General features: G+C 39.1%; 1 protein-coding gene across 8 annotated transcripts in view; it reads left to right on the top strand.

Annotated features, from left to right (window-relative positions):
- The window catches only part of fbxo44.9 (F-box protein 44, tandem duplicate 9), a 150586-nt gene that overhangs the window by 82608 nt on the left and 43661 nt on the right, over nt 1-24317 (top strand). The window contains exon 1 of one of the 8 annotated variants that reach the window (XM_052560233.1): nt 9607-9785. The exons of the other annotated variants lie outside the window; for them this stretch is intronic. Coding sequence (XP_052416193.1) covers nt 9642-9785 — 144 coding nt within the window. The 5' untranslated portion in view covers nt 9607-9641. Of the gene's footprint in view, nt 1-9606; nt 9786-24317 lie in introns of those variants that run through there. 8 annotated transcript variants of the gene reach the window in all.

Here is a 24317-nt window from a genome sequence, read left to right as displayed (position 1 = left end):
AAGACTAACCTAGCCTCCTCAGGAATGCTTCCTTCACCTCACACTTGTTTGGTCATGGCTAGCAATAAGCAGCAGAAACGTATTTCGGGTAAGACAGTTAAGAAAAGTAAAAATAGTGATGGTAATTCTTCTCAAACAAAGGATGTCATGACCATCCCCGTTCTCAGTTGCGTTTTCTCACTGAAGCCAAGGGAAGCCATCTCTTCCCACAATCACTATTATTGTAAATAAATAAAAAATATTTGACTTGTGACTTGGCCTCTCATTTCTATGGAGAAAATGAAATAAATGTAGAATTTGTCATGCTTTGTTCCGATCAGAATAATGGGCGTTTACTAGCCGCTCTCAAGCGCACGACCGCATGCATAATTTTGCCACAAAGAACCGGCTAAAGAAATGATTATGAATTTGTCAAAAATAGCAAGGAGACATTTAATTGTTTATTAATAAAATGGTGTTTTCTGTGTCGCTGCAAAGACGATGCGGACTCGCCACACTGTAAAAAACCCAACTTGAAAAAGGTTCAAATTACTGGTTTTGTTGTGTTGGCTCAGCAAAAATCTATGGAAAAGTCAGTATAACTATGTATAATACATTTATTCAACCTAAACCAAGTTTCTTTCCATAAACTTAAAAAGTTTAGTTTTGTGAACAAGATTTTGCAAGTTCATCCTAAAAAACGTCTGCCAATTTATTTAAGTTAAGTTAGAAACTTCCCTCCCACTTTTTTTTTAAATAACTTAAATGAACCTAATGTTTAACTGTAAAAGTTAATAATAATAATAATTATTATTATATTATATATCTATTTTTTTTAGCTTGAGTCTGGAAATAAAGTTGAATTGAATTGAATAATAGTATTATTATCAATTAAATCATGGCCACTGTATGAATAATAATATATTGTACAGATAATGTACAATAATAATGTATGATTATTATTATTATTATATTATTATTAGTAGTAGTAGTAGTAGTAGTAGTAGTAGTATATTGTGCACAGCAGTATATTGTAAACCCTGGAAATTCTGATGAATTCTGATAAATACTAGTTTATTAAAAAAAAAAAAAAAAAAAAATGAACGCCCTCTCAAGTGAAAATCACGATTTCAAAAGCAGGAGGAAAATTGGTATAGCACGTGAAGGCAGCATTAATTTGTTGGAGGAAGACTTTTACTGTGAAGTTCCTTAACAACAGGTGTGGGCGCCAATGCTCTCATCTCACTAGTTTGCATAATAAGCTGTACAGACAAAACAGAACTCAATTAGCCTAGGGAAGAGTTATTTTTTATTGAAGTGTTACATTTAAATAAAACATACATTTAAAAAGAATTACAAGCATGTTTTTGATTGGGGATTGGGAGAAAAGTGCACCAGCAGAGTTCAGTCCCTGAAGAATAAGCTACTTACTGTACACTGTAAAATCCAATAATTTACCTTACTTAGATTAAATTAGTTATCTTTACTTAGTTGTTATACTTGCTAGGTTTTATTAAGTTTCAGCTACTTTCAAGGCAAATAAAACAATTTACTTACTGTTTTGAGTGACACTTACTTAAAATATTCAAGTAGCCACAAAGGAACCAATGACATTAATAAACCAGTGAGAGGCAGCAGTGCACTAATATTAGTGATGTGTCGTTCGTGAACGAATCGTTCTTTTTGAACGAATCTTTTAGGTGAACGAATCGTTCTCGTTCACGTAATCCACTGACTCATATTTCTCGTTCAGTGAAGTTCCTCCCTCCACAGCAGCGCGGCGCTATAAGCAGCGCATGCGCAGCTCAGTGAACCGGGTAACAACTGTTTCATCCTGTCAAAGAATTACTCAACCTCGAGCCAATAGCCTTCGAGTATGAGATGTGACAGAGTATTTGATTTGTTGAATGTAGTGAACGAATACGCCCTTCAATGAACGAGTTTCATATTAGTCTGAACTAGATCTAGAGATCTTATCGTTCGTGAACGAAATGACTGAACTGTCTGGTACCCATGTCGTTCGTGAATGAGTTGAATGAGCTGATACATATCGTTCCTGAATGAAATGACTGAACTGGCACACATGTCGTTCGTGCACGAGTTGAATGATACATCTCGTTCGTGAATGAAATGACTGACCCGATGGTCAGGGTATATTCTGGCAAACCGTTTACCAATCACGTTTCTCAATCGGCAAAGCACATGTCGTTCGTGCACGAGTTGAATGATTTAGTAAATCTCGTTCGTGAATGAAATGACTGAACTGGCACACATGTCATTCGTGAACGAGCTGAATGAACGGATACATGTCGTTCGTGAATGAAATGAACTGGTACATAGCTTATCTCGTTCGTGAACGAAATGAATGAGAGTAAACCGGGTCAGTCTGCCATTTAGCATGTCAATCTCGCAAAAATGCAAAGCGCAGTTATAGGTACTGTACTGTGCACATACGCTCGTTTTGATATTTAGCAACTCCACGTTTAATCCACGATTGATGAATGTGAATATATAATATACAAACTGTCTGACCAAACAATTAAAATGCTATTTAGGCAAGAAAACCTTGTGCTTTGTTCATCTGAACAACTTAATTAGACTTTATATATTGAATGCGATTATACACACATTTTAATAAAGCCAGATCAGTTTTTGCAACAAGTGAATACGTTCGTTGACTTAAGACATAACAACATAATACACTTTTTTTTTGCCATCTGCTGGCTTATTTTGTGTAATACGAAGAAATGGTCACTGAACGAATCAGTGAACGATTCTGAACGAATCATTTAGGTGAACGAACTGAAAATGAACGAATCACTAGAAAGAATCATAATTTCCACCACTAACTAATATGTTGCTAATTGCCGTTTTTTTGATTTTATCTCACCATTATAGTGATTAGCTTTCCCTTTGGTTGGGCACTTGAAATTTTATTTATGTTACTTAACTTTTCTCTCTATTAATGGAGAAATGCATCATGAAATCAGAGTTATTTGATTTCAACTAAAAGTAATAAATAGGTTGCTTTCATAAAATGACCTATATTTTAATTAAAGCATTTTTTTTGTGTGTGTTTAATAATGACTTTTTTAGATTTTACTTTTCATATATAACTTGATATGCTTTTTATATAATCCTTAAATAGTGAGTGGTAATATGCTGAAGTCACACACAGACTTAAACATTCATCACGTGAATCACAACAATGGTAACAATTAAATTAAATTTATATTCATTAATTGTAACTATAGCCATTGTATTTCCTCTTTTTGTTGTGCTACTGCTGACACAAAACAGCAAATAAAATTGGCAAATAAAAACAACAACTTTAAAACAAAGCAACTGCATAATTTATTCTGCGCAATGCATTCTGGGAGTCAGTGAGTATCTATACTAAGTCATGAGTAAACCTAAATGAAAGGATCAAGTACCCCCTACAGTTCTTTTTTAGTTACTAGAACTCTTGTGTAAGTTAACTATACTAACTAAGCATTTGTCAGCACAACATACTATTCCTATTTCACTTTACTTAGTTTTTTCAAGGCAATCGGTTTGCATGCTTTTTTTTTTACAGTGTTGGTACCAATTTCCAATAGTATTTTTTTGTTCACTCAACTTCAGACATTGAGTTCTACAGACCAAAAATGTTGAATTGGCTCAACTTAAAAAAGGTTTGTTAAAAAAACAGTTGCACCTCTCCACAAAACTAACAATCTTAAGTTAACCCAATTAAATATTTTTTGTATGACTGACAGCTTAATTTCAGTCAGTATAACTGTTTTTTTACAAAAGTTGAGTGAACAAGAAAAAGCTTAGGGAAATTAGTACCAAGTTTTTTATTGTTGTACTGACTTAATTTTTTTTACAGTGCAGATGCTGGCTTTTACAAGTGAGATCTTCCAGGAACCACTTTAATGTTAACAGAGCTTACAGTAACCCTTTTTTAAAATGTGAGTTCCTCCAGGAACCTTCAGAGCACTTTGAGGTCTCAGTGTAATGAAAGGGTGACTCCAGAACCTCAGAACTGGGAACAAAGTGCTTCAAGGATCCCATGAGTTCCTGCACGAACTGCAAAGACTATAATGGTTCCTCCAGGAACCCTATTATGAGAAAAAGTACATTTTAAGGTTCCTGGAGTACTCAAAAGGATACCTGAGGCACCTTTAGTTTTTACAGTGTACTTGTACTTTGATGTTTAATAAAAATAAATAAATAAAAAATAATAAAAAAATCTCTGTACTGTTTAGGCTGTGTTGTAGCCATTAAAGAAAACATATTTGGTTTCATATTTGTTTAAATATTATAGGCTAATGTAATTTTTTTATTTATTTAATCAATGTTTATTATGAAAGTGAGCATGCAGCATGAGAAAGATATGATACATCATGCGCAATAGCCTATGAGACATGGAGTGGGTAAGACATGATTTTGACCACTTTATTGAGTTTTGTTTTGTAGAAAGACTCTGTTTAAAAGATTTTCGTTTTGTATAAATTATATCTTAATTTTGATCAATATTTTATCAACCCATTGCCTGTATTTAATAAACAAGCAAATATATTAGCAGACAATGTAATAAGGTGCCGGCACATCACTTGTATTGCACGTGAACTGGAGGGCGCAGAAACTCAGCTTGTGCCTCACAGACAGTTTTGAGAAATAAAGGCTATCTATTATAGAAAGCTTAAAAATGTCTACTTTTTAAACGAAAATATTCAAAACGAAAAGAAATAGGCTACTCTCTGAATATGTAGGCCTAATCCATATGAAATGTGCATTTCTCTCTGGCGTTGGAAGAACCAAGAGATTCATGTGACAAAAATGAAATGTGACTGATTATTATGAATAATTACTTTTTAGGAATGTGATGGAACAATGACTTTTGTGGCACTTTCCATGTGAAAAAAAAAAAAACTAAAATGTAAAAATCTTCACACTTGTTCTGTCAAAACATAAATAAATAAATAAATAAAATAACTTATTAACTTAAAATAGTTTTATTGAAATAGGCTAAATGTTAAATCATTTGAAGGTGGATAGTTTACCTTGAAACTTTAAAGCAAACATTAAAAATATGATTGAACTAAATATGACTCATTACGCATTACTTTAATAATAAAAAAAAATATTCTAATTATAACAATCGGTACAATAGTAATATTTAGAGTTTTTTTTTTTTTTTTTTTTGCCTAATAAAATAAGTTTAAATTATTCAGAAATAATTGTTCAGCTGTTGTCAAGAAGAAAATGCATGAGGTTTGGACGCGTCCTCGCGCTCCTACTGTTTGCTCGCGCGCGCGTGGGTGGAAGAGCGATTTCAAATACAAAGAAGTAACGGCTCCGTTCATCAGAGAGAGTAAGAAACAACCGCTGCGCAAGTTGAGTAAAGACTCCGAAATAAATACACAGATTTATTATTTGTATACTTTTTTTTTTTTGAATGTTTGTTTTAACCATTAATTTAATAGCCGCGATGCTTACGAGTCTAATGCACTTTGTGGGACGAAATGGAGACCACAAACACAAGGTCACAAACAATAATTATTAGTTTGGTGTAACGTACGCATGATGTTTACGTGTTTATTCATTGTTTACGTGTTTATTCATTGTAACTCTTTCGTTTACGTTTGTTAAATAGTTACACATCCATGTTAACGTACGTTACATTTGCACATAACGTACTTAAACTGGTTTTGATAATTTTCTCTCCTCAGAAAATCCAGTATGACTTCTCTAAAAGCTTCACAGAGCAGCAATATGTAAGTTAAGTATTTAATTATTTATTTGACATTGAAATAACTGAAATAGTGTTTCAGCTTGACCTAATCCAAAATTATATATGACTATACACTGTTACACTGAACTGAATTAAACAATAAAAAACTACCCATATGTTATTTTTTATTCACCGGTAATGAAGAAATGTGGCTCTGAAGTGCACACCTGTGAGTCAGTGGACAGACAGCTGCTGATGTCTGATGCTGGCTGACAATAAACAGACCTCTCTGACATACCCCATCTTTTGTAGGTGTGTAAATAAGTGAACGGTTGCAGACACACACCAGAAACCCTTCTAAAACATTCAATTATTTATAGGTTATTAACAGTTCTTTTTTATTTTTTTTATGTTAGAGTAATTCTAACATTGCCCTTCCTGTAACATGATGATCCTGCTGTCCTGGACTGTATATGATGAGGTAAGTATGAGTTTGTCCATGTGTGTAGACCATAGACTGTAAAAAAATAGACATATGTAGTGTACACACACACATTATAGACACATTGTGTACTTAATTAGTCTACAATCATTAATCAATGCAATAATATGACATAAATAATTCCTGTGGTGTTCCTCATTTTTAAGATAAAAAAATACCTGTGCTAAATGAATAAATGTAAATATTTTATTATTTAATTTTATTTAAATCACTCTTTTTTTCAATGAACAGCCTACACAGAATCTCAGAACAGCAGTGGTAATAACAGGAGACCCATTAGATGAGAGCGGCACTGCAGTCTTTCCTGATGGTGAGGAGCTTCTTGCTGATGAACCTGCCGACATGAGTTCACCTTACTATGAGTAACTGTGTTCTGTTCAACATTATATAGAAAAGCAATTAAAAGTTCACTAAAGCGCACAATTTTTCTGCTGTATCTGTTGGTCATTCAGGAGGAGATAATGGACAATTTTCACAAGACTGATGATGTGTTTCAGCTGTGTTTGTATCGTAAATCCTCACAATGTTTATATATTTTGATTTTATTTATTTTTTTATTATGTGCATTTATAACACTATACTTTGTATTATATCACATTCATATCAAATTACAGAAAAAAATAGTTAATGCTAATGCAAGGGTGTTTCTAATCCAGAGTCTTTGAGAGGAATGCTAAATTTGACATCATTCTCTCTTCTGACTGCTGTTATCAGTCTCTGTCAGATTTTTTCCTTTGATTGAAAGTTGTGAAAATGCTATTGTAGAGTTTTTCATTTTGCTATTTGAGTAAATGAGAATGCAAAAATATATTTGATACTGTCCCATTCACTGCTCTCGAAGTTAACCCAACTATAACAACTTCCGCTTCTGAGAAACTGGTTTATTAAGCTAAATACATCTATCTTGAGGCTTATCAATTTCTTGAAATGTCCTGTGTGAATTCTCCCAATCAGTCACCACTATTTAGAACAGGAAAGAATATGTTACTATTAATTGCATTGTGTCTAAAATTTAAATCATTGTTTTAGGTACATAAAATGTTTTTTTTTTTTAAGTTCTAAGATTATTGAGTCACATTTATTTGTTTCTAATTTTACCAATGTGTAAATGCTTTTTTTGTTGTTGTTGTTTATAGCAGTATTAACACTGATGTTGCCATGAATGGGATTGTGATGTGCAGTATTGTTATTATGGATATTGTTGTTCTTTATCAATAAACTGTTTTATAAGCATTTGTTTTATTTTTAATCATTAAAAAGGTCAATAGCAGGACAAATAAACCGGGGGGGGGGGGGGGGGTATTAAAGAACTGAAATGGTGCCTTTAAGCAACCCAGGTGGTTCCTGGCCATCATAATAAAAGGGTTCCTCCAGGAACCATTGAAAGTTCCTCAGAGAACCACCCCCATTTAGAGCGGTGCCTAGAGGCTCTTCAGACGGTTCCGCCGGTGTGGCGAAGTGAAGAACCCCAAAAGGTGCCTCCAGGAACCTTTAGTTTTTACAGTGTAGGCTACATCAAGTACAATTTTTGTATATAAAACAGTCACGCCAGGGGAGAAGACTAGTAGAGAAATTTCATGTCGTCAGTCACAAAATAATGACGTCACATATTTTCCAACCCAGCCCTCAGCACCCCATCCCCCCACCCCCCGTACCCCCGCATGAAACATCATCCAGCGCGCCTGCTTTCCCATTAAACACGTTACGGCGATGATTCAGATACACTTTTTCGTACACTTTTTAATACAAGTTCTACAGAACTACTGTTGAACATACAAATGCATTTCGTCTTACATTATATCCTAAGCCAATTTATTCACAATACATCTACATAGAGTCAATGGCGGCTCCAGACAATTTTGATTGGGGGGGCAATGGGGGGTCCTGGTCTTTTCAAGGGGGGTCTCATGAAAAACAACAAAAATACAGTGGACATGGCTAATAACTGCTTATTACCATAGCTTATTACTGCTACTCAACAACAAAAACACCTTTGCAATGTAAACAAATGACAGGCTACATTTGCTATTCATATCCTTCACACTTCACTTTCATGTCAGGTATATTATGCATTTTTATTGACATTGATATTTTTACATTTATTTCCAGATAGATATTATTGAGTTTACAGGCTAAAGTGGTCTTGCTGTTGTAAACACTGTTGCTATTGTAGAAACAATATTTGCATGACATTTAAAATATAATTATATTGTAATTTATTTCTGAATTGTTTTTATTTTTATAATGATAATTCAGAGAATGAGAAAATCTGAATAAGCCTTACCAGTGTTGTGATAATTATTTTTACATGTTAAAAATAAATAAGTACTGTAATATAATAAAAGTCTAGTCAAATAACATAAAAAAGACCAGACCCTTCGATGCCTGTGAAACTTTTCTCCCTCAAACAGCACGCTAGTGTTACTTCTACACTACAGGCTACACACAGCAATATAAACAACGTATCTGCATGTTCTCACATCACATCGTTCTTGTAAAATAATAATAAGTAAATAAACACCAAAATCACTTCGCTGAGAATGAAACACTTACCAGCTGCCACGATGTTGAAAATATCCTCTAGCAATTAAAAAATGCGCGTGCAGCATGAGGAATCTTCCCGGTCGGATGAGGTCTTTGTCAGGTGAATGGTCATCATATTGGTCATTTTATTTACAGCTAAATTAATATTAATAAATTGTACTAATATTATGATTGGGCATGGGCAGGCATTCACAAAAGTTTATGTTATTACAAAAAAAATTCGAGGAAATTTTGCTTTTGACAAAAGGGCACTTAAGGGGCAAATGAGCAGGTGCTCAAGTGAACCGGTTCTTTCGGACAATTCGATCAAATAAACCAGTTGAGAAAAAAAATGGTTCACCGGTTCTTTTGCGCTCGATGTAATGCTGTCATTGGCGATGATTGCCCTTCATTCAAGCCTTTGGTTTACCCGCGCTTATAACATTAGCACAGAATCAGTTCAGAATCAATCACCAAAAGAATCAGTTCGGTTCAGATGCGCTCTGTGTCAATCTGCTTCACGCTGAATCACACATGCCATGCGCAGTTATCATCAGCTCATCGGTTCTCGAATCGGACACGTCCGACAGAAACGGTTCTCGGTTCAGTGTATGAATAAATGTAGAAATAATTATTATTTATTATTGTTCTGCGTAGTTTGAAGAGAAACATTTTTGGATCTTTATCCCGAATATATATATATTTTTTAATCAGGAAGAGGCTGGGGGGTCAAATGGGGGGTCAAGGCATTTTTTGGCAGGGTCTTGAGACCCCCCAAGACCCCCCCTGGCGCCGCCGGTGCATAGAGTGCATGTGACTAAAAGGGGATTTACAGAAAGGGTCTGCTGTCCACGTCCTCCGCGCATGTTCCACTTTCCCAGAATAGAGTCAGTTGGTGTGTAGCCTAATGTTAGAAGTATGAAGCGTATCTTCTGTGGATCCACGCCTACCTCCGAATGCACAAAAGTGTCGAATAAACGCCAAAAGAATCAGAATACAAGAATGGGTCAGTCACAGAGCAGAAATGTTGCTTCGAAAGACTCTGAAACCAGATCAGACGCAGTAAGTTAATGAATTCTTTGTTTTGTTATATGAAATTGATACAGTTTGCTGCATTACTTTTACGCTCCCAACATGCAAAATTAAGATTAATAGGAAAAGTAGGCATAAACAGAAACCAGCGACATAATGTCAGGATTTCTGTTGAATAATACATTACATTATGTTTGTCTTCACCAAACCCTGTCGAGGCTACATCCAGAAAGCTTATGAATCATAGGGTGGAACTGTGTCTTTTGATCGCTCGGTATTCACTGACACTAGCCTATAGAATATTGATGCGCGCAAAAGCGGGACATTTCTTTAAATGTCTCCATTTGTGGTTTGAAAAAGAAATACAGTAGCTATTAACAACTCAACGGTAAATAAATTATGACTTAGACATTTTATAGGCTATGTAATGGAATATCTCATTAAAGTAGCTTACACCGCAAAATTTTCCTCGCATTTCCATGCTAAAAAAAAAAAAAAAAACAAAAAAAAAAAACATTAGATTAATCTAGATTAAAATGGCTCATTCGAATTCTGCCGATGGCATTCAGAATAGGTGTGTTAACCAAATAAAATTGACAAACAGTAAGTCTTTGAGAAGGGGTTTACACTGTTAAAAATCGCTGTAAAAAAACGGCCAAATTTCGACAGTAAAATACTGTTTTTCATTAAAACAGTGCATTCTGGGTAATATTCATCGTTTTCGAGAAGTAGCCTGCTGCTATATATCGTAAATTAACAACGTTCAAAGTCGACACTCAGCGGCTGTGTTTCAAATCACACCCTACACCCTCATTCACTATTCCCTACATGAGTTTACTAATATAGTCCACCTGACAGAGAGAATGAACACTAATGAGTGAATTCAGACACTGATCAACAGCTGCTGTTAATGAGTAGAATCACTGAAGAAAAAAAAAACATAAGACAAACACATGAAATACAACTGACTTCAGCCACAGCCTTAGATGAAATCAACTAAAGATTTAAACGATCAACAAACAGCTTCACCAACTTCACACATTACTAACCAGACTGACTTTATTTCTGTCAGATCAGAGAACAGAGATCAAAAGATCTTACTGAGAATTAAAGAGATTTAGATGATAATGTTACTGTTTCGTTTAGTGTCACCATGTTGGAGATCAGTGTTTGCTTTATTTGGGCTCCTGACCATTGACTTTTGCACTTTAAATTTTGTTTTATTGCTGTATTTGTATCTTTATGATGCATCTGTTACAGCAGTATTAATTTTGATAGTCAAGTGAATATGGTTGTTTCTAACAGGCATGATCTACTAGACTGACTTAAAGTGTTACTATGATAATCAAATATTAATTTGGTGTTGAAATATTTGAGTGAATGACGCTTCAATTTTGTAAGATTGAAAAGTAGTGTGATAACCAGTATTTATGGATTTAACGACTAGTTTTAGTTAAAAAGTATTTCGGGCAGCAGTCCCCACAACACTCAAAGAGAGAAATCAACAATCAGCATATGAATCTCAACAATGGTGACAATCAAAAGGTTCATGATGCAATGCATGCTGGGTACCAGCACAGGATAAAACTCATCCATGATTCCCAGCATGCATTGCGGCATGAATAAATTATGCCCCTGAATTGTTCACTTATTTTCTTGAATTCTTATGTGCTTATAATTTTGCATTTGTTTTAAGTTTTAGTAGCATGTGTTGTGATGTTCATAACTGATCTGTTCATTTATTTTGTGGATTGTCACCATTGTTGTGATTCATACACTGATTCTTGATGTTTCTGTCTAAATTTCAGCAAAGGTTTTTTTTTTTTATTATTTTTTATCTTTCATAACTTATGGCTCAGCAGTGTTCCTTCTCATGCTGTAGTATCAATGTTCAATAAGAGAAGAGACACGGGATTAGATCAGAAATAATAGTATTTGTTCTTGTCAATCTATAAACAACAATATCAGATTTTTTTTCTTCTGTGCACTTTTGTTTTGCTATAACAGGTTCCAAAGGCGCATTGTTACAGCATGAAAAAAAAAAAAAAAAAACCTTAGTTGTTGAAAAGTCACATTCAAGAGCCCAACTAAAGTAAACACTGATCTCCATCATGGTAGTGAAAAAAACACCTAAACCTATTTAACTCTCCATAAGATCTTCTGTAGACATCAGTCTGGTTAGTAATGTGAATCTGGTGAAGCTGTTTTAGTAGTTGTTTAATCAGATCTTGAGAGATTTGATGTATTCTTTTATTCAGTTGATTTCATCTAAGGCTGTGGTTGAAGTAATTTGTAGATCTTGTATTTCTCTTTCCTTCAGTGATTCTGCAGGTGTTTATCACTAATGCTCAATCATCAATTAATCACCGAATTATCTCATTAACTTCACTGATTCAGTGTTACTCAAACACTCTGTAGTGTGCACACATTATAAGTGTTCATTTAAAACTGAGGATTTTTTTGTGGGGTTTAAAGGGTTAAAGATTTAAGATGAAGAAAAAACAGCATGAAACATAATTTAACAGTAATAAACTGTAATTAATTTACAGGAAACAAACTGTAGAAAAACAGTTATTTACTGGCACCCCTGCTGCCAGTAAATAACTGTTTTTCTACTGTTTCTTGCCGTAAATTAATGGTTGCCAGCAAAAAAAAGTGTTTTTCTACAGTTTTTTGCCGTCAAGTCAAGGAAAAACAGTAATATACTGTAAAATGTAAACGTCAGATTTACCAAATGAAAAAAAAAGTTAATTTAACTAAAATATTTGTGAACATCCATAGAAAAAAAATAGGCAAAGTCATACACTGATAATGAGAGTAAATACTGAACTTGACTGTGTTAATGTGTGTTTGCACAAGAGAGATCGTTTAGTTTAATGTAGTTTTGTTGTTCACCATTGTGCTGGAGAGTAGAGCCGGTGCTTCAGTCAATGATGAGCCAAAAATTCTGATTTTCTGCTGCTTTATATAAAGGCAGTAAATGTGGAGTTGCTGATACAGTGATGATCTCTGTGTTGAGTATTTCAGCACATACATGTGTAATACAGCTGACAATGAGCTGCAGTGATTTGAGTAAAAGTCATGTATTTAGTTACTTTATTACTGCACATTACGTGTAAGAAATATTCCTTCTCAGTGGACTCAAATGAAATATGTTCATAGTACTAACATCGAAGGAATGCCAGTTTTAAAAACTCGAACTGTTTGAAGACGTGGGAGTGGAGTTAATTTCCATGGTAGAATTTACGGTAAAATACTGTTAAAAAATAAGAGTGGTAAATTAATGGTTAAGAGCTGTAAATTAACAGTACTTTACTGGCACCCCTGCTGCCAGAAAATTACTGTTATTTAACGGCAAAATTTTTTACAGTGTATCAAGCTAGATGGTGCATTAGAAATGTACATCTCCTGTTTCCAAAATGCATCACAAAGTGCTTGAAAAAGCTGTAAACTAATTCCACATTGCACAAGTGGGGACCCGGTGAAGGATGTACCAGTGGGCCCTGTTTGAAATTGTCTAATTTGTATGTTCGTTTATTTGTATTTATTTGTGCTATTTACACAATGTTTAAGTTTTTTTCAAGTTTGTAGGTGTCAAGGTACAGAAACTAAATAATTAAATGTAAAAAAAGCACTGGATAGTCTTCAATGTAAAAATGAAATATACAATGAAACCTACATTTATTCAGACACCTACAACATTATTAAAGTTTTGCTATATATATCCAAAAATATATCTGGTGTCTGAATAATTTTTGGTTTGACTGTTAAAACTACAAAGTAGTCAAGAGCAGTGAGTGATTTTCATTTTTTTGGATTAACATTACAGCCGCCAGCAGCTAAATTAGGTGCGGTCCCTTTAAAGGGACACTAAGTAGGAATTACTCCCATCTAGTGGTGAAATTGTATTTTGCATTCAAACTAATTTTGCTCTCCAGCGCCTCGCTTTTTCAAATGCGCGTTGCATCTACGGTAGGCGATATGTACCAAAAAGCTTTGACGGGATGTCTTCTAATAGCACTTCGTCAAGTTTTCCTTCAGGTGAACAGGTGTGTTATTTCAAACAAACTGCAACATGACCATAAACAAACGAATGTTACAGTATGAATTACTGACTGTGGAAAACATGAAATATTGTAATTAGTAGTTATGTCTTCTTTATTCGTTATATTTTCTGAATAATGTGCATTGTTAGATATAAAAAAAATATTGTAATATAGATTGTAACACTGACTTACCTGTCGAGAAGAAAACTGGCCACTTCAGCGTCTCTTTTGAAATCTTTATCCAGCATTAGCTCTTTCCACCTAGAAAAAGCTTCCTCGACATTAACTCTTGTTTTCTGTAATCTACGGTCACGTTTCCTTTTACGTTCTATTTTTGACTGTTTTGGCGACGATGTTTTCTTCTCCTGTGGCGCGGCATATGTATGGTCCATAATAAGAATGCAATCCAGACTTTTAAACTTGCCGGTGCAGTTTCAAGCGCCTCTCACTGCTCTGCACCTACGTTTCTGGCTCTGACCGAAAATGCGTTGTGGAAACGCGTTGGCTTAGTACTTTTTGTCCCTCTCTGCTATTATAGTTTTGCAAGATGGCGGAACTACATGGAAGCCTCCATCGACCTACCCGTCCCATGTATATAAAGATAATAAATTCTTCATTTACGAGGATTAGTTTAAACATTGGCATAGGTATTTATACACCATTGAGGGCATATTTTTGAATAAAAATATTGATTTTAGATAATAAAATACCTAAAAAGTTACTTATTGTCCCTTTAAGAGACGATGAATGCATCCAATATAATAGGGCTTGGGCGCCAAGTTGCATTCTGGGACGTGGCGGCCATGTTGCCAGCTTCGCGAATGTAAACATACAGCCAGTTGAAAGAGAAGAGCAGAGTTGGTAGAAAGAAAAAAAGATGTCAAAATCGCGAAAAGGTTGTGGGATTTATAGGGATACGCTAAATAGGGATGCCAGGGACCGGTATGTGGACAAAATTGGCTCTATTAACGGTTTGGATCCAAATGAAATTCCCAACAAATAGTGGAGTACCGACGGAGACTTTTTGCCGCACGTTTGCATTACAGATATCTTCGGCTACCTTGTTTGTTTTGTGAAGCTACAAGTCAAGTCTCATACATGTACAGTTCACAAATGGATGGGTTCAGGAGCTGCAAATCATAGAAACGGAACAGCGGCAAAACAGTATACAGTAATCCGGTAAGCTGCGCTCTAATGTTACCTAGCTGCTAGTTTAGTAACCGTTAGTGCTAACAACCATTCACACATGGACTTTTAACAATGTGTTTCAAAAGTGTAGTTAGTAGCTGTCCACCCTCCCGTTTTTCTGGGGTTCTCACGTATTTGAGCTGTTTTCCCACTGTCTTCCCGTTTTAGTATTTTCCTGTAAAATATCCCGTTAGCCCCTCCATCAGACCTGTCATGTCTCTGTGTTGTTGTCCTGTTGCTACTCCTTGTCCTTCCAGCGAAACAGATGTTTTGTTATTAAAGCATCGTTTTGATTGCTTGAAAGCAACCTTAGCGTGATGTTGGGCTTTTTAAGATAGCGTTGTTGTTTTGAGTGCACGATTTCACGCCAATCTGTAACTAAAGTCATGTGAGACCTAGCTTCACAAATCGCTTAACGTTAGTTAATGCAGCAGTTTTATAGTACGAATATTTGCTGTCAGCAGAGGGATAGCAACAAAAAGATGAATGTTGAAATTTCCCGTATTTTGGATGAGTAACTCGAGAAATTTCCCTTATTTTCAATGTTGACTTAAGCTATATAAATTAATATTCAGATGTTATGGTCTCCGTAGTCGCGCCTCCAAGCAGGAAAGCGGTGTAAAGTTAATCCATTCTCATTTTATTTTCCCCATGGCTATCATGTGTTGCGCTATTACACCCCACAATACAGCAACGGTTGAAAATGGTTAAAATAGATTTTTAATTAATCAAATTAAGACACACGGATGAGAGGGAGTATGTCTAAACACTGCGCAGTAGTCCGAGTGGCAGTAAAGGAAGCATTCAACGTGGCGTCATGACGCCCACGACGCCCAAGCCCTATTCACATCACATTTTGTTCCTCAACTGTTTACTTTCACTTAAAGGGGGGGTGAAATGCTATTTCATGCATACTGAGTTTTTTACACTGTTAAAGACTTGGATTCCCATGCTAAACATGGACAAAGTTTCAAAAATTAAGTTGTACATTTGAAGGAGTATTTTTGTTCCAAAAAAACCTCTTCCGGTTTGTCACAAGTTTCGGAAAGTTTTTTTCGAGTATGGCTCTGTGTGACGTTAGATGGAGCGGAATTTCCTCATATGGGTCCTAAGTGCGCGCTCTTCTGCTGGAAGAGCGCGCGCTCCTGTATAGCAGAGCAGAGAGAGGCTGAGCACAGCCTGATCAGAGCGAGAGCGTCGCGAAAAGTCACAAAAGAAGTGTGTTTTTGGTTGCCAGGGCAAGACAACCCTGCACAGATTACCAAAAGAGAAACAGCATTAAGGGACCAGTGGATGGAGTTTATATTTACAGAGCATCAACGGAGTTGTCCAAGTGTTTTTGTTTGTTCCCTGCATTTCGGATTGCACATCGTTTATTTCTTAAGGATAATGTAGTCCCAACGGAAAAGGGTCACGATTGTGTGTTGGAACCACATGCGGTGAGTAAAACTGCTTCAAATATCTCTGTGTTGTTAACTTAGCTATCAGCGCGTAAGCACATCAAGTAAACAACATACGATGTTGTCATCAAACTGCACTTTCCACATGTACAGCTTAAAAAAAAAAAAAGACGACATAAAGTGGAACTTAGTCATTTTCCAAAACCGCTAAGCAAATATATACAGTTTCAGTACATACCACATAGCATACCGCCTTTGATGATGCTGCTCTTGTTAAATTTCAGCCTATGGATCTGTGTCACAGCTTCCAGACGCTCTCAACACAAAAGCCTACTCGTGCTCGTGATTCTTTAGCTCCGCCCACACGTCACGCCTCTAGGCGCTCGTGTTTTTCCGGGAAAAATCGGTACAGACTATCTTTCTCTTATAAATATAATAAAAATAAAGACTTTTTGGAGTTATGAAGGATGCAGTACTACTCTATAGGTACTCAAGATTTACAGGATATTGAGTGAAAACGAGCATTTCACCCCCCCTTTAAGAAATAACTGACAGTTTTTTCGAGGATAATTTCCAAGGTGGATATTTTGACATATTTCGTATGTATTGGTCGGCACTAGAGCAAAAATGAGCAAATAAGCTTTCTCTTTTGTATTTGTTCGTTCTGGTGCAGGAGGGACTTTGAGGAGAACTTCGCAGAAGAGAGCTCTGTTCAGTGTCGCTGTCCGTTAGGCTGGCCTCAGCCAGTCGGTTATATAAAATATCAAGGTGAAAGTCATAGCTTGCTTAGTATAGACCCAGCTCCCAACCCAACTTTGGGAATAGATTAACGGCGATAACAACATGCATGAAACAATGTAAATGCTCCAGGAACTACACAGTTACTGTCTTTGAATAAAGCAACATGCAGCATAACATCAGTCTCTTTTATTGTTCTGCTAGAATGAAGCACAGGCTCTACTCTTCAGCACAGTGGTAACCTCACAAACTCACAGAAACACTTCTGTTCCCAACAGAACATTAACACTAACATAACTCTAGATCTCAGAATCTTCACTAATTACAAACAAGTTTGCCCTTATTATTTCTACCACATAAAATACATTTACAAGTTTAGATGTTGATGTTTTATTAAAAATAATAAAGTGTGATGTCACCATCATGGTGGTCTATGTTTGCTTTAATTGGGCTCTTGACCCTTGTCTTTCTTCATTAGATCTTTCTCTGTAGTAATTAGGGGTGTCACTACTAGTCAAACTAGACTTTTATGCAATATAATATCTGACCTTTGTTTGCAATGTACCACACTACATTGTCAAATTTAAAACTTTTATTAACAACATAATGTAATAATAACTTATATCTTTAGTCAATTGAAAACATCTCGGTTACGTATGTAACCTTGGTTCCCTGAATAGGGAACGAGATGCTGCGGTGACGTCACCACGTATGGGAACACCTCCGGTGTGACGAATGTCTGAAGCCCTATACCATCCCGCCAATCCTATTGGCCAAATGGCGCATAGCACCACCCTACGCATGCGCACGCATGATATACCTGGGTGCAGCGCGCCATTTCGCTCAGATTTCATGACTGAAGATGAAGAAGTTATCAAGGTACGGAACGGCCAGAACCGCAGCATCTCGTTCCCTATTCAGGGAACCAAGGTTACATACGTAACCGAGATGTTCCCTATCATAGGTCACTTCGATGCTGCGGTGACGTCACCACGTATGGGAACGATATACCAAAACGCCTGACGTACCTGATAACTGAGATCCGAGGAAGCATCTGCTCAAGCGGAGAGAACCCGGGAGCCAGGAGCCATCCTCACATCCAGACTGTAGGACTTGATAAAAGTGCTCGGTGAGGACCATCCTGCCGCAGCACAGATATCATCCATAGAAGATCCACTGAGAAAAGCTTGAGAAGAAGCCACAGCTCAAGTGGAATGAGCCTTAATTCCTAAGGGCGAAGCGAGTCCGCGCGCCTCATAGGCCAAAGAAATTGCCTCCACCAGCCAATGGGAAATGCGCTGTTTTGGAACCGCATGGCCCTTACTTTTATGTCCAAGACAGACAAACAGCTGGTCAGATTCACGCCAAGGGGCTGTACGATCCACATAAGTCTTTAAAGCTCTCACAGGGCAAAGACTTAGATCTCCTGACCCCGCCTCAGCAGGTGAAAAAGCTTCCAGAACCACTTGCTGAAAGCGAAAGGGTTAGATGCGACCTTAGGAACATAGTTAGGCCTGGGCCGCAGCAGCACCTTCACAGAGCCCGGTGCAAATTCCATGCATGAGGGTGAAACAGAAAGAGCCTGTAAATCCCCAACTCTCTTGAGGGAGGATAAAGCCATGAGAAGAAGTGTCTTCAGTGTCAAGAATTTATCCGATACGGTCTTCAAGGGCTCAAACGGATGCCCTGATAAACCTAGCAACACAATGGATAAACCCCATGAAGGAACTCGCACAGGGCGGAAAGGCCTCAGCCGTCGCGCACGCTGTACGAAACGAGAAACTAGTGGATGACGCCTCATAGAGGCACCGCCTATGTATTTGTGGTAAGCTGAAATGGCTGCCACGTAAACCTAAAAATGGCTGGTGTTACGCCATCCGAAAAACAATCCTGGAGGAACTCCAGCACTGAAGCCACTGGGCAGTAAACTGGATCCACATTACGATTGCCACACCAGGCTGTAATCAGTCTCCACTTGAAAGCATATAAGCGTCTCGCAGAAGCTGCTCTAGAATTCAATATAGTCTCAGTGGTTTCAACAGAAAGACTGGGACATACTAATGCACTCCGCTCAGTGGCCACGCCCACAGTTTCCACAGATCCGGCCTTGGGTGCCAAATCAGCCCCTGTGCTTGTGATAATAAATCCTGTCTGAGGGGAATCTCCAAGGAGAGCCCGCTAGCAGACTGATCAGATCCGCAAACCACGGCTGCGTGTGCCATCGCGGAGCCACCAGCAGCAGCTGATCCACTCTGTCCCACCGTATTCTGCATAATACCGCTGGGATCAAACGAATCGGAGGAAAAGCAAACAGACTGGTCGTGGGCCAGCTGTGAGCTAATGCATCCACGCCCAGGGGCGATGGGGGGCATAGGGAGAACCATAGCGGGCAATGCGTAGTCATGTTTGACGCGAATAAATCCACTTTCGCTTGCCGAATATCCGCCATAAAAGATTCACCATCTGGAGGTGTAATCTCCATTCTCCCTGTTCCAGAGCCCGTCTGGATAGCATATCTGCTCCGAAGTTCAAACGTCCGGGGACATGAACAACTTGGATCGACAGAAATTTTCTCTGAGACCAGAGAAGAACATGTCTCGCCAGCCTGCACAGGGGGCGGGAGCGTAATCCTTCCTAATGATTCAGGTATGAGACAAACGCTGTGTTGTCTGATCTGAGCAGCACAAGACGGCCGATCAGCAGATTTGCGAATTACTGGAGAGCCAGAAAACTGCCAGTAATTCCAACCGGTTTATATACCAACTGCGTTGTGCAGCTGTCCACACTCCATGGGCTGGTAGCCCTTGACAAACAGCTCCCCAACCGGTCAAAGACGCATCCGTCGTGACGGTCTCTGGGAAAGCTCAAATCCCCAGCCGAACCCCGGTAGGAGAAACTCGGTTGGCATCCATAGCTTTAATGACATCACACAACTCCGTGTCACCGAAATCGTCGGATGCGGAAGACAACGGGGTGAAATATTTCGTCTTTCCGCCCACTTTTCCACTGAAAAGGGCGCATGTGAAGTAACCCCAGACAAATTACGGGGAATGCCGCTGCCAATCGTCCAAGTGGTTAACCGACGGACGCCCTGGAGCCGCAACGGGGCCAGAGCTACATTCATGCATTGAGAAATACGGGGTCTACGACTTCTATAGCCCCTTTGCTCAGCAGAGTTGACATCTCCTGTCACAATACTGCTATTACCATCAGTCTACCACCGTGGAAAGAATTCAGCGGAAAGAGGCGGGCCTCTAAAAACGAATTGGTGTATCCGTGACAATTGTGCGTAACACCCATTGAGAAATGCCGGGCAAGCGTTCCACGCGACCCAAAACGATACTAGCAGTCTCAAATTTCCGCTTTCTGCAACGCTGTCATACACATAATGTCCGTGCACGGAAAAGCCTGCGGCATTCGTGCACAGGGGAAGTGTATACATAAGAGCTATTGCGTCCCGTTGTGTATATTCCTGAACGTGTCCACGGCAGGAATTAGACCAACGAATTGAACATCAGGCTCCGCCGCTAACTAAAACGGCGGCTGTGCGAGCCGTCATAAACGGGTCGTCTGTGTAAGACCCTTGAATCGCTCCTCAAGATCTGAAAGCTGGATTGCGCAGTGTCTGAGGGATTATTATTTATTATTTACGCCTTTTTTTGGCGTTACAGCCCGATCCAATGCTGCTCGAAGCGCTGTTTGCTGTGAGACAGTCAATGTTAGAGCGTAGGGACTGCAGTGAGAGTGTTGGATGCGCATTAGCGGTCCAACAGCACTCTCTAGTGGAGGGCACAGTCCCTGGCGAACATGAAGTAAAGCGCATGCGTAAACTTGCTGCGTTTCGTTGTGTATAATCCTGAAGCGTATCCACGGCAGGATTAAATTCACCAAGATAAAAATCGGGCCACGTCGCCATTGCGAGAACGTGGCGGCTGTATGAGCAGTCATAAACTGGCCATCTCTGCCAGCCTTTTGTGCCGTCCCTCAAACTCTGAAGGCTGGATTGTGCAGAGTGTCTGAGGGGGCGCTCAAATGATAGCTCAATCCAATGATGCTCGAGGTGGCTTTGCTGCGAGACAGTCAATGTTAGAGCGTGGGGACTGCAGTGAGAGGGTTGGATGTGCATTAGCAGTCCAACAGCACTCTCTAGTGGAGGGCACAGACCCTGGCAAACATGAAGTAAAGCGCAAGCGTCAAACTCGCCGCGTTTCGTTGTGTATAATCCTGAAGCGTGTTCACGGCAGGATTTAATCCAACAAGATAACATTAGGCCACGCCGCTAGCGAGAACGCGGCAGCTGTGTGAGCCGTCATAACTGGCCATATTCGCCAGTCTCTCGTGGCGTCCCTCAGACTCTGAAGGCTGGATAGTGCAGAGTGTCTGAGGGGGCGCTCAAATGATAGCTCAATCCAATGATGCTCGAGGTGCCTTTGCTGCGAGACAGTCAATGTTAGAGCGTGGAGACTGCAGTGAAAGGGTTGGATGTGCATTAGCAGTCCAACAGCACTCTCTAGTTGAGGGCACAGACCCTGGCAAACATGAAGTAAAGGGCATGCGTCAAACTCGCTGCGTTTCGTAGTATATAATCCTGAAGCGTGTTCACGGCAGGATTTAATCCAACAAGAAAACATTAGGCCACGCCGCTAGCGAGAACGCGGCAGCTGTGTGAGCCGTCATAACTGGCCATATTTGCCAGCCTCTTGTGGCGTCCCTCAGACTCTGAAGGCTGAATAGTGCAGAGTGTCTGAGGGGCGCTCAAATAACAGCTCAGTTCAGTGACGCTCGAAGTGCTTGTGCTGCGAGACAGTCAATGTTAGAGCGTGGGGACTGCAGTGAGAGGGTTGGATGTGCATTAGCAGTCCAACAGCACTCTTCAGTGGAGGGCACAGACCCCGGCAAACATAGAAGGAAATGCATGCGTCAAACTCGCTGTGTTTCGTTGTGTATAATCCTGAAGCGTGTCCACGGCAGGATTTAATCCAACAAGATAAACATAGGGCCACGCCGCTAGCGAGAACGCGGCAGCTGTGTGAGCCGTCATAAACTGGCCAAATTCGCCAGTCTCTTGTGCCGTCCCTCAAACTCTGAAGACTGAATTGTGCAGTGTCTGAGGGGCGCTCAAATAACAGCTCAGTTCAGTGACGCTCGAAGTGCTTGTGCTGCGAGACGGTCAATGTTAGAGTGTGGGGAAGAACGAGAGGCTTCTCGTAAAGAACCGTAATAAAAGAATAAAATTTGCCGAAATAGACACGACTCGATACGTCTAGACGAGACTAGGTCGCGGCGGAGTTTGGCGCGATCCGTTCGGCTAGAGAGGTAGTCAAACGGCATCGCTATATAATAGCAGTCCGCCATGTAGCACACTGAGGAAGGGGAAGCGCGTTTCTCCTGTCCGCTCGGAGGGAGAGAACCGCTTATGCAGGTCAGAGCCTACTCTGAGTAGAAGCTGCGGTAGACAACATAGTATAAAGCAAAACTGCTCTGATCAACGCGCTCGAGTAGGGGAGAGCGAGCAAGTGGAAAACTCCAGTGCATCACTGTACTCATAGTCAAGCCGCACATATCGCCCCTAACCAACACCTCGTGCGGGGCCTCGGCGACCGCAGAAGCGAACGGTGGGGGTTAGACGCGAGGCGACTGAAGAAATAGACTCCAGAGCGCGGATACTTTTCTTATTTTACCATAGCCGTAGGCTATCACAGAGAGAACATGAGAGAAGCTGCAAACGAATCTCTCATGAGTGCCTCCCTGTGATAAACCCATATACGGCTCTTACCTTTCGTTGACTCATCGCGTCCGCGAAGAGGAGTTAACACTGCTCGAAGAAAATCGCTGGAGAACGCGAGATGATAGGGCACAGAAGATTCGCTATTCCTGAAGGAATGAAATCTGAGCGAAATGGCGCGCTGCACCCAGGTATATCATGCGTGCGCATGCGTAGGGTGGTGCTATGCGCCATTTGGCCAATAGGATTGGCGGGATGGTATAGGGCTTCAGACATTCGTCACACCGGAGGTGTTCCCATACGTGGTGACGTCACCGCAGCATCGAAGTGACCTATGATAGGGAACTTAAAATAAACTGCCATCCAGTTTCTCTTTTGTAAGTGCAATCTTCTTCACAAAAGATGACATTCAAGTTCACAACAAAACAAACAAAAACAATAAAAAATGACTAAACTAACCTTTAAAGATAAAACACTTGTTAAACACTTCACTGACATTCATTTAGTAGAGGTGTGCGATACCGCTAGATTTGGTATCGATCCGATACCAAGTAAATACAGGGCCAGTATCGCCGATACCGATACCAATATCGATACTTTTTAATAATTAAGGTGGATGCGTCTTCAACCTAAATCTAAATGAATTTTCATGACTTTTAATTTGTTTTTGTGATTTGCATTTTGGGTTATTAATCAGTACTACGAAAGCTTTTGTTCAGAAACAACTTTTGGTTACTTCTGATTTATTTAAATAAACAAAGTTACAAAATGATTACTTCACAAATATAAAAAATGTAAAAACAAATTCTCTTTTCAAGTAGCATGTTAATAAAAAAATGTTTCTCCTCTTGTGCACTTCTTTTCAGGATTGTTTTCTTAAAGTCACAACGTTTTACTTCACAATGTAAAACAAATTCTCCTTATACAAAATTCCTGAAGCCGACATCTTCCACTATGGAAAGAGGCTGCAGGTCCTTCACAATCATTTCTGATAGGCGCCTTGTAATATCCACTGCTCTTGGAGAATCAGTTATTGATAAAATAATAAAAAATAATTAATTCTGGTGCACATCTAGGTGAAGTTTAAATATAGAAACTAGTATCCCTTTCACAGCTAACACAAAAAGGGTAGATCGGCCTGAAAATACAGCCATACAACGCTCCTCTTTCTCTCCGCCTCTGACTGACTGCTGTTAGAAATGCGCGGCTGAGCGGTGCGCGCGCCTGACTGCTGGTGGTAGCGCTAGTGGTGAGTCACGTGACGGTACAACACAGGAGAGGGGGCGGAGAGCAGTGTCGAGCACGAGCAGCACTCTTAGAGCTTGCTCTGCTCTGTGACAGCAGCAGCATTTTGACAAACACGGCCAGGTGGCAAAACGAGAGAAACTGAAACTTAAGTATCGATATTTTCCCGTTGGTATCGATCAATACCGATACCAACGTTGGTATCGATATTATCGATATT

This window comes from Carassius gibelio, chromosome B7 (genome assembly GCF_023724105.1).
Source record: "Carassius gibelio isolate Cgi1373 ecotype wild population from Czech Republic chromosome B7, carGib1.2-hapl.c, whole genome shotgun sequence".
In the NCBI taxonomy this organism is placed as follows: domain Eukaryota; kingdom Metazoa; phylum Chordata; class Actinopteri; order Cypriniformes; family Cyprinidae; genus Carassius; species Carassius gibelio.
This window is presented reverse-complemented; position numbering and strand designations above follow the sequence as displayed.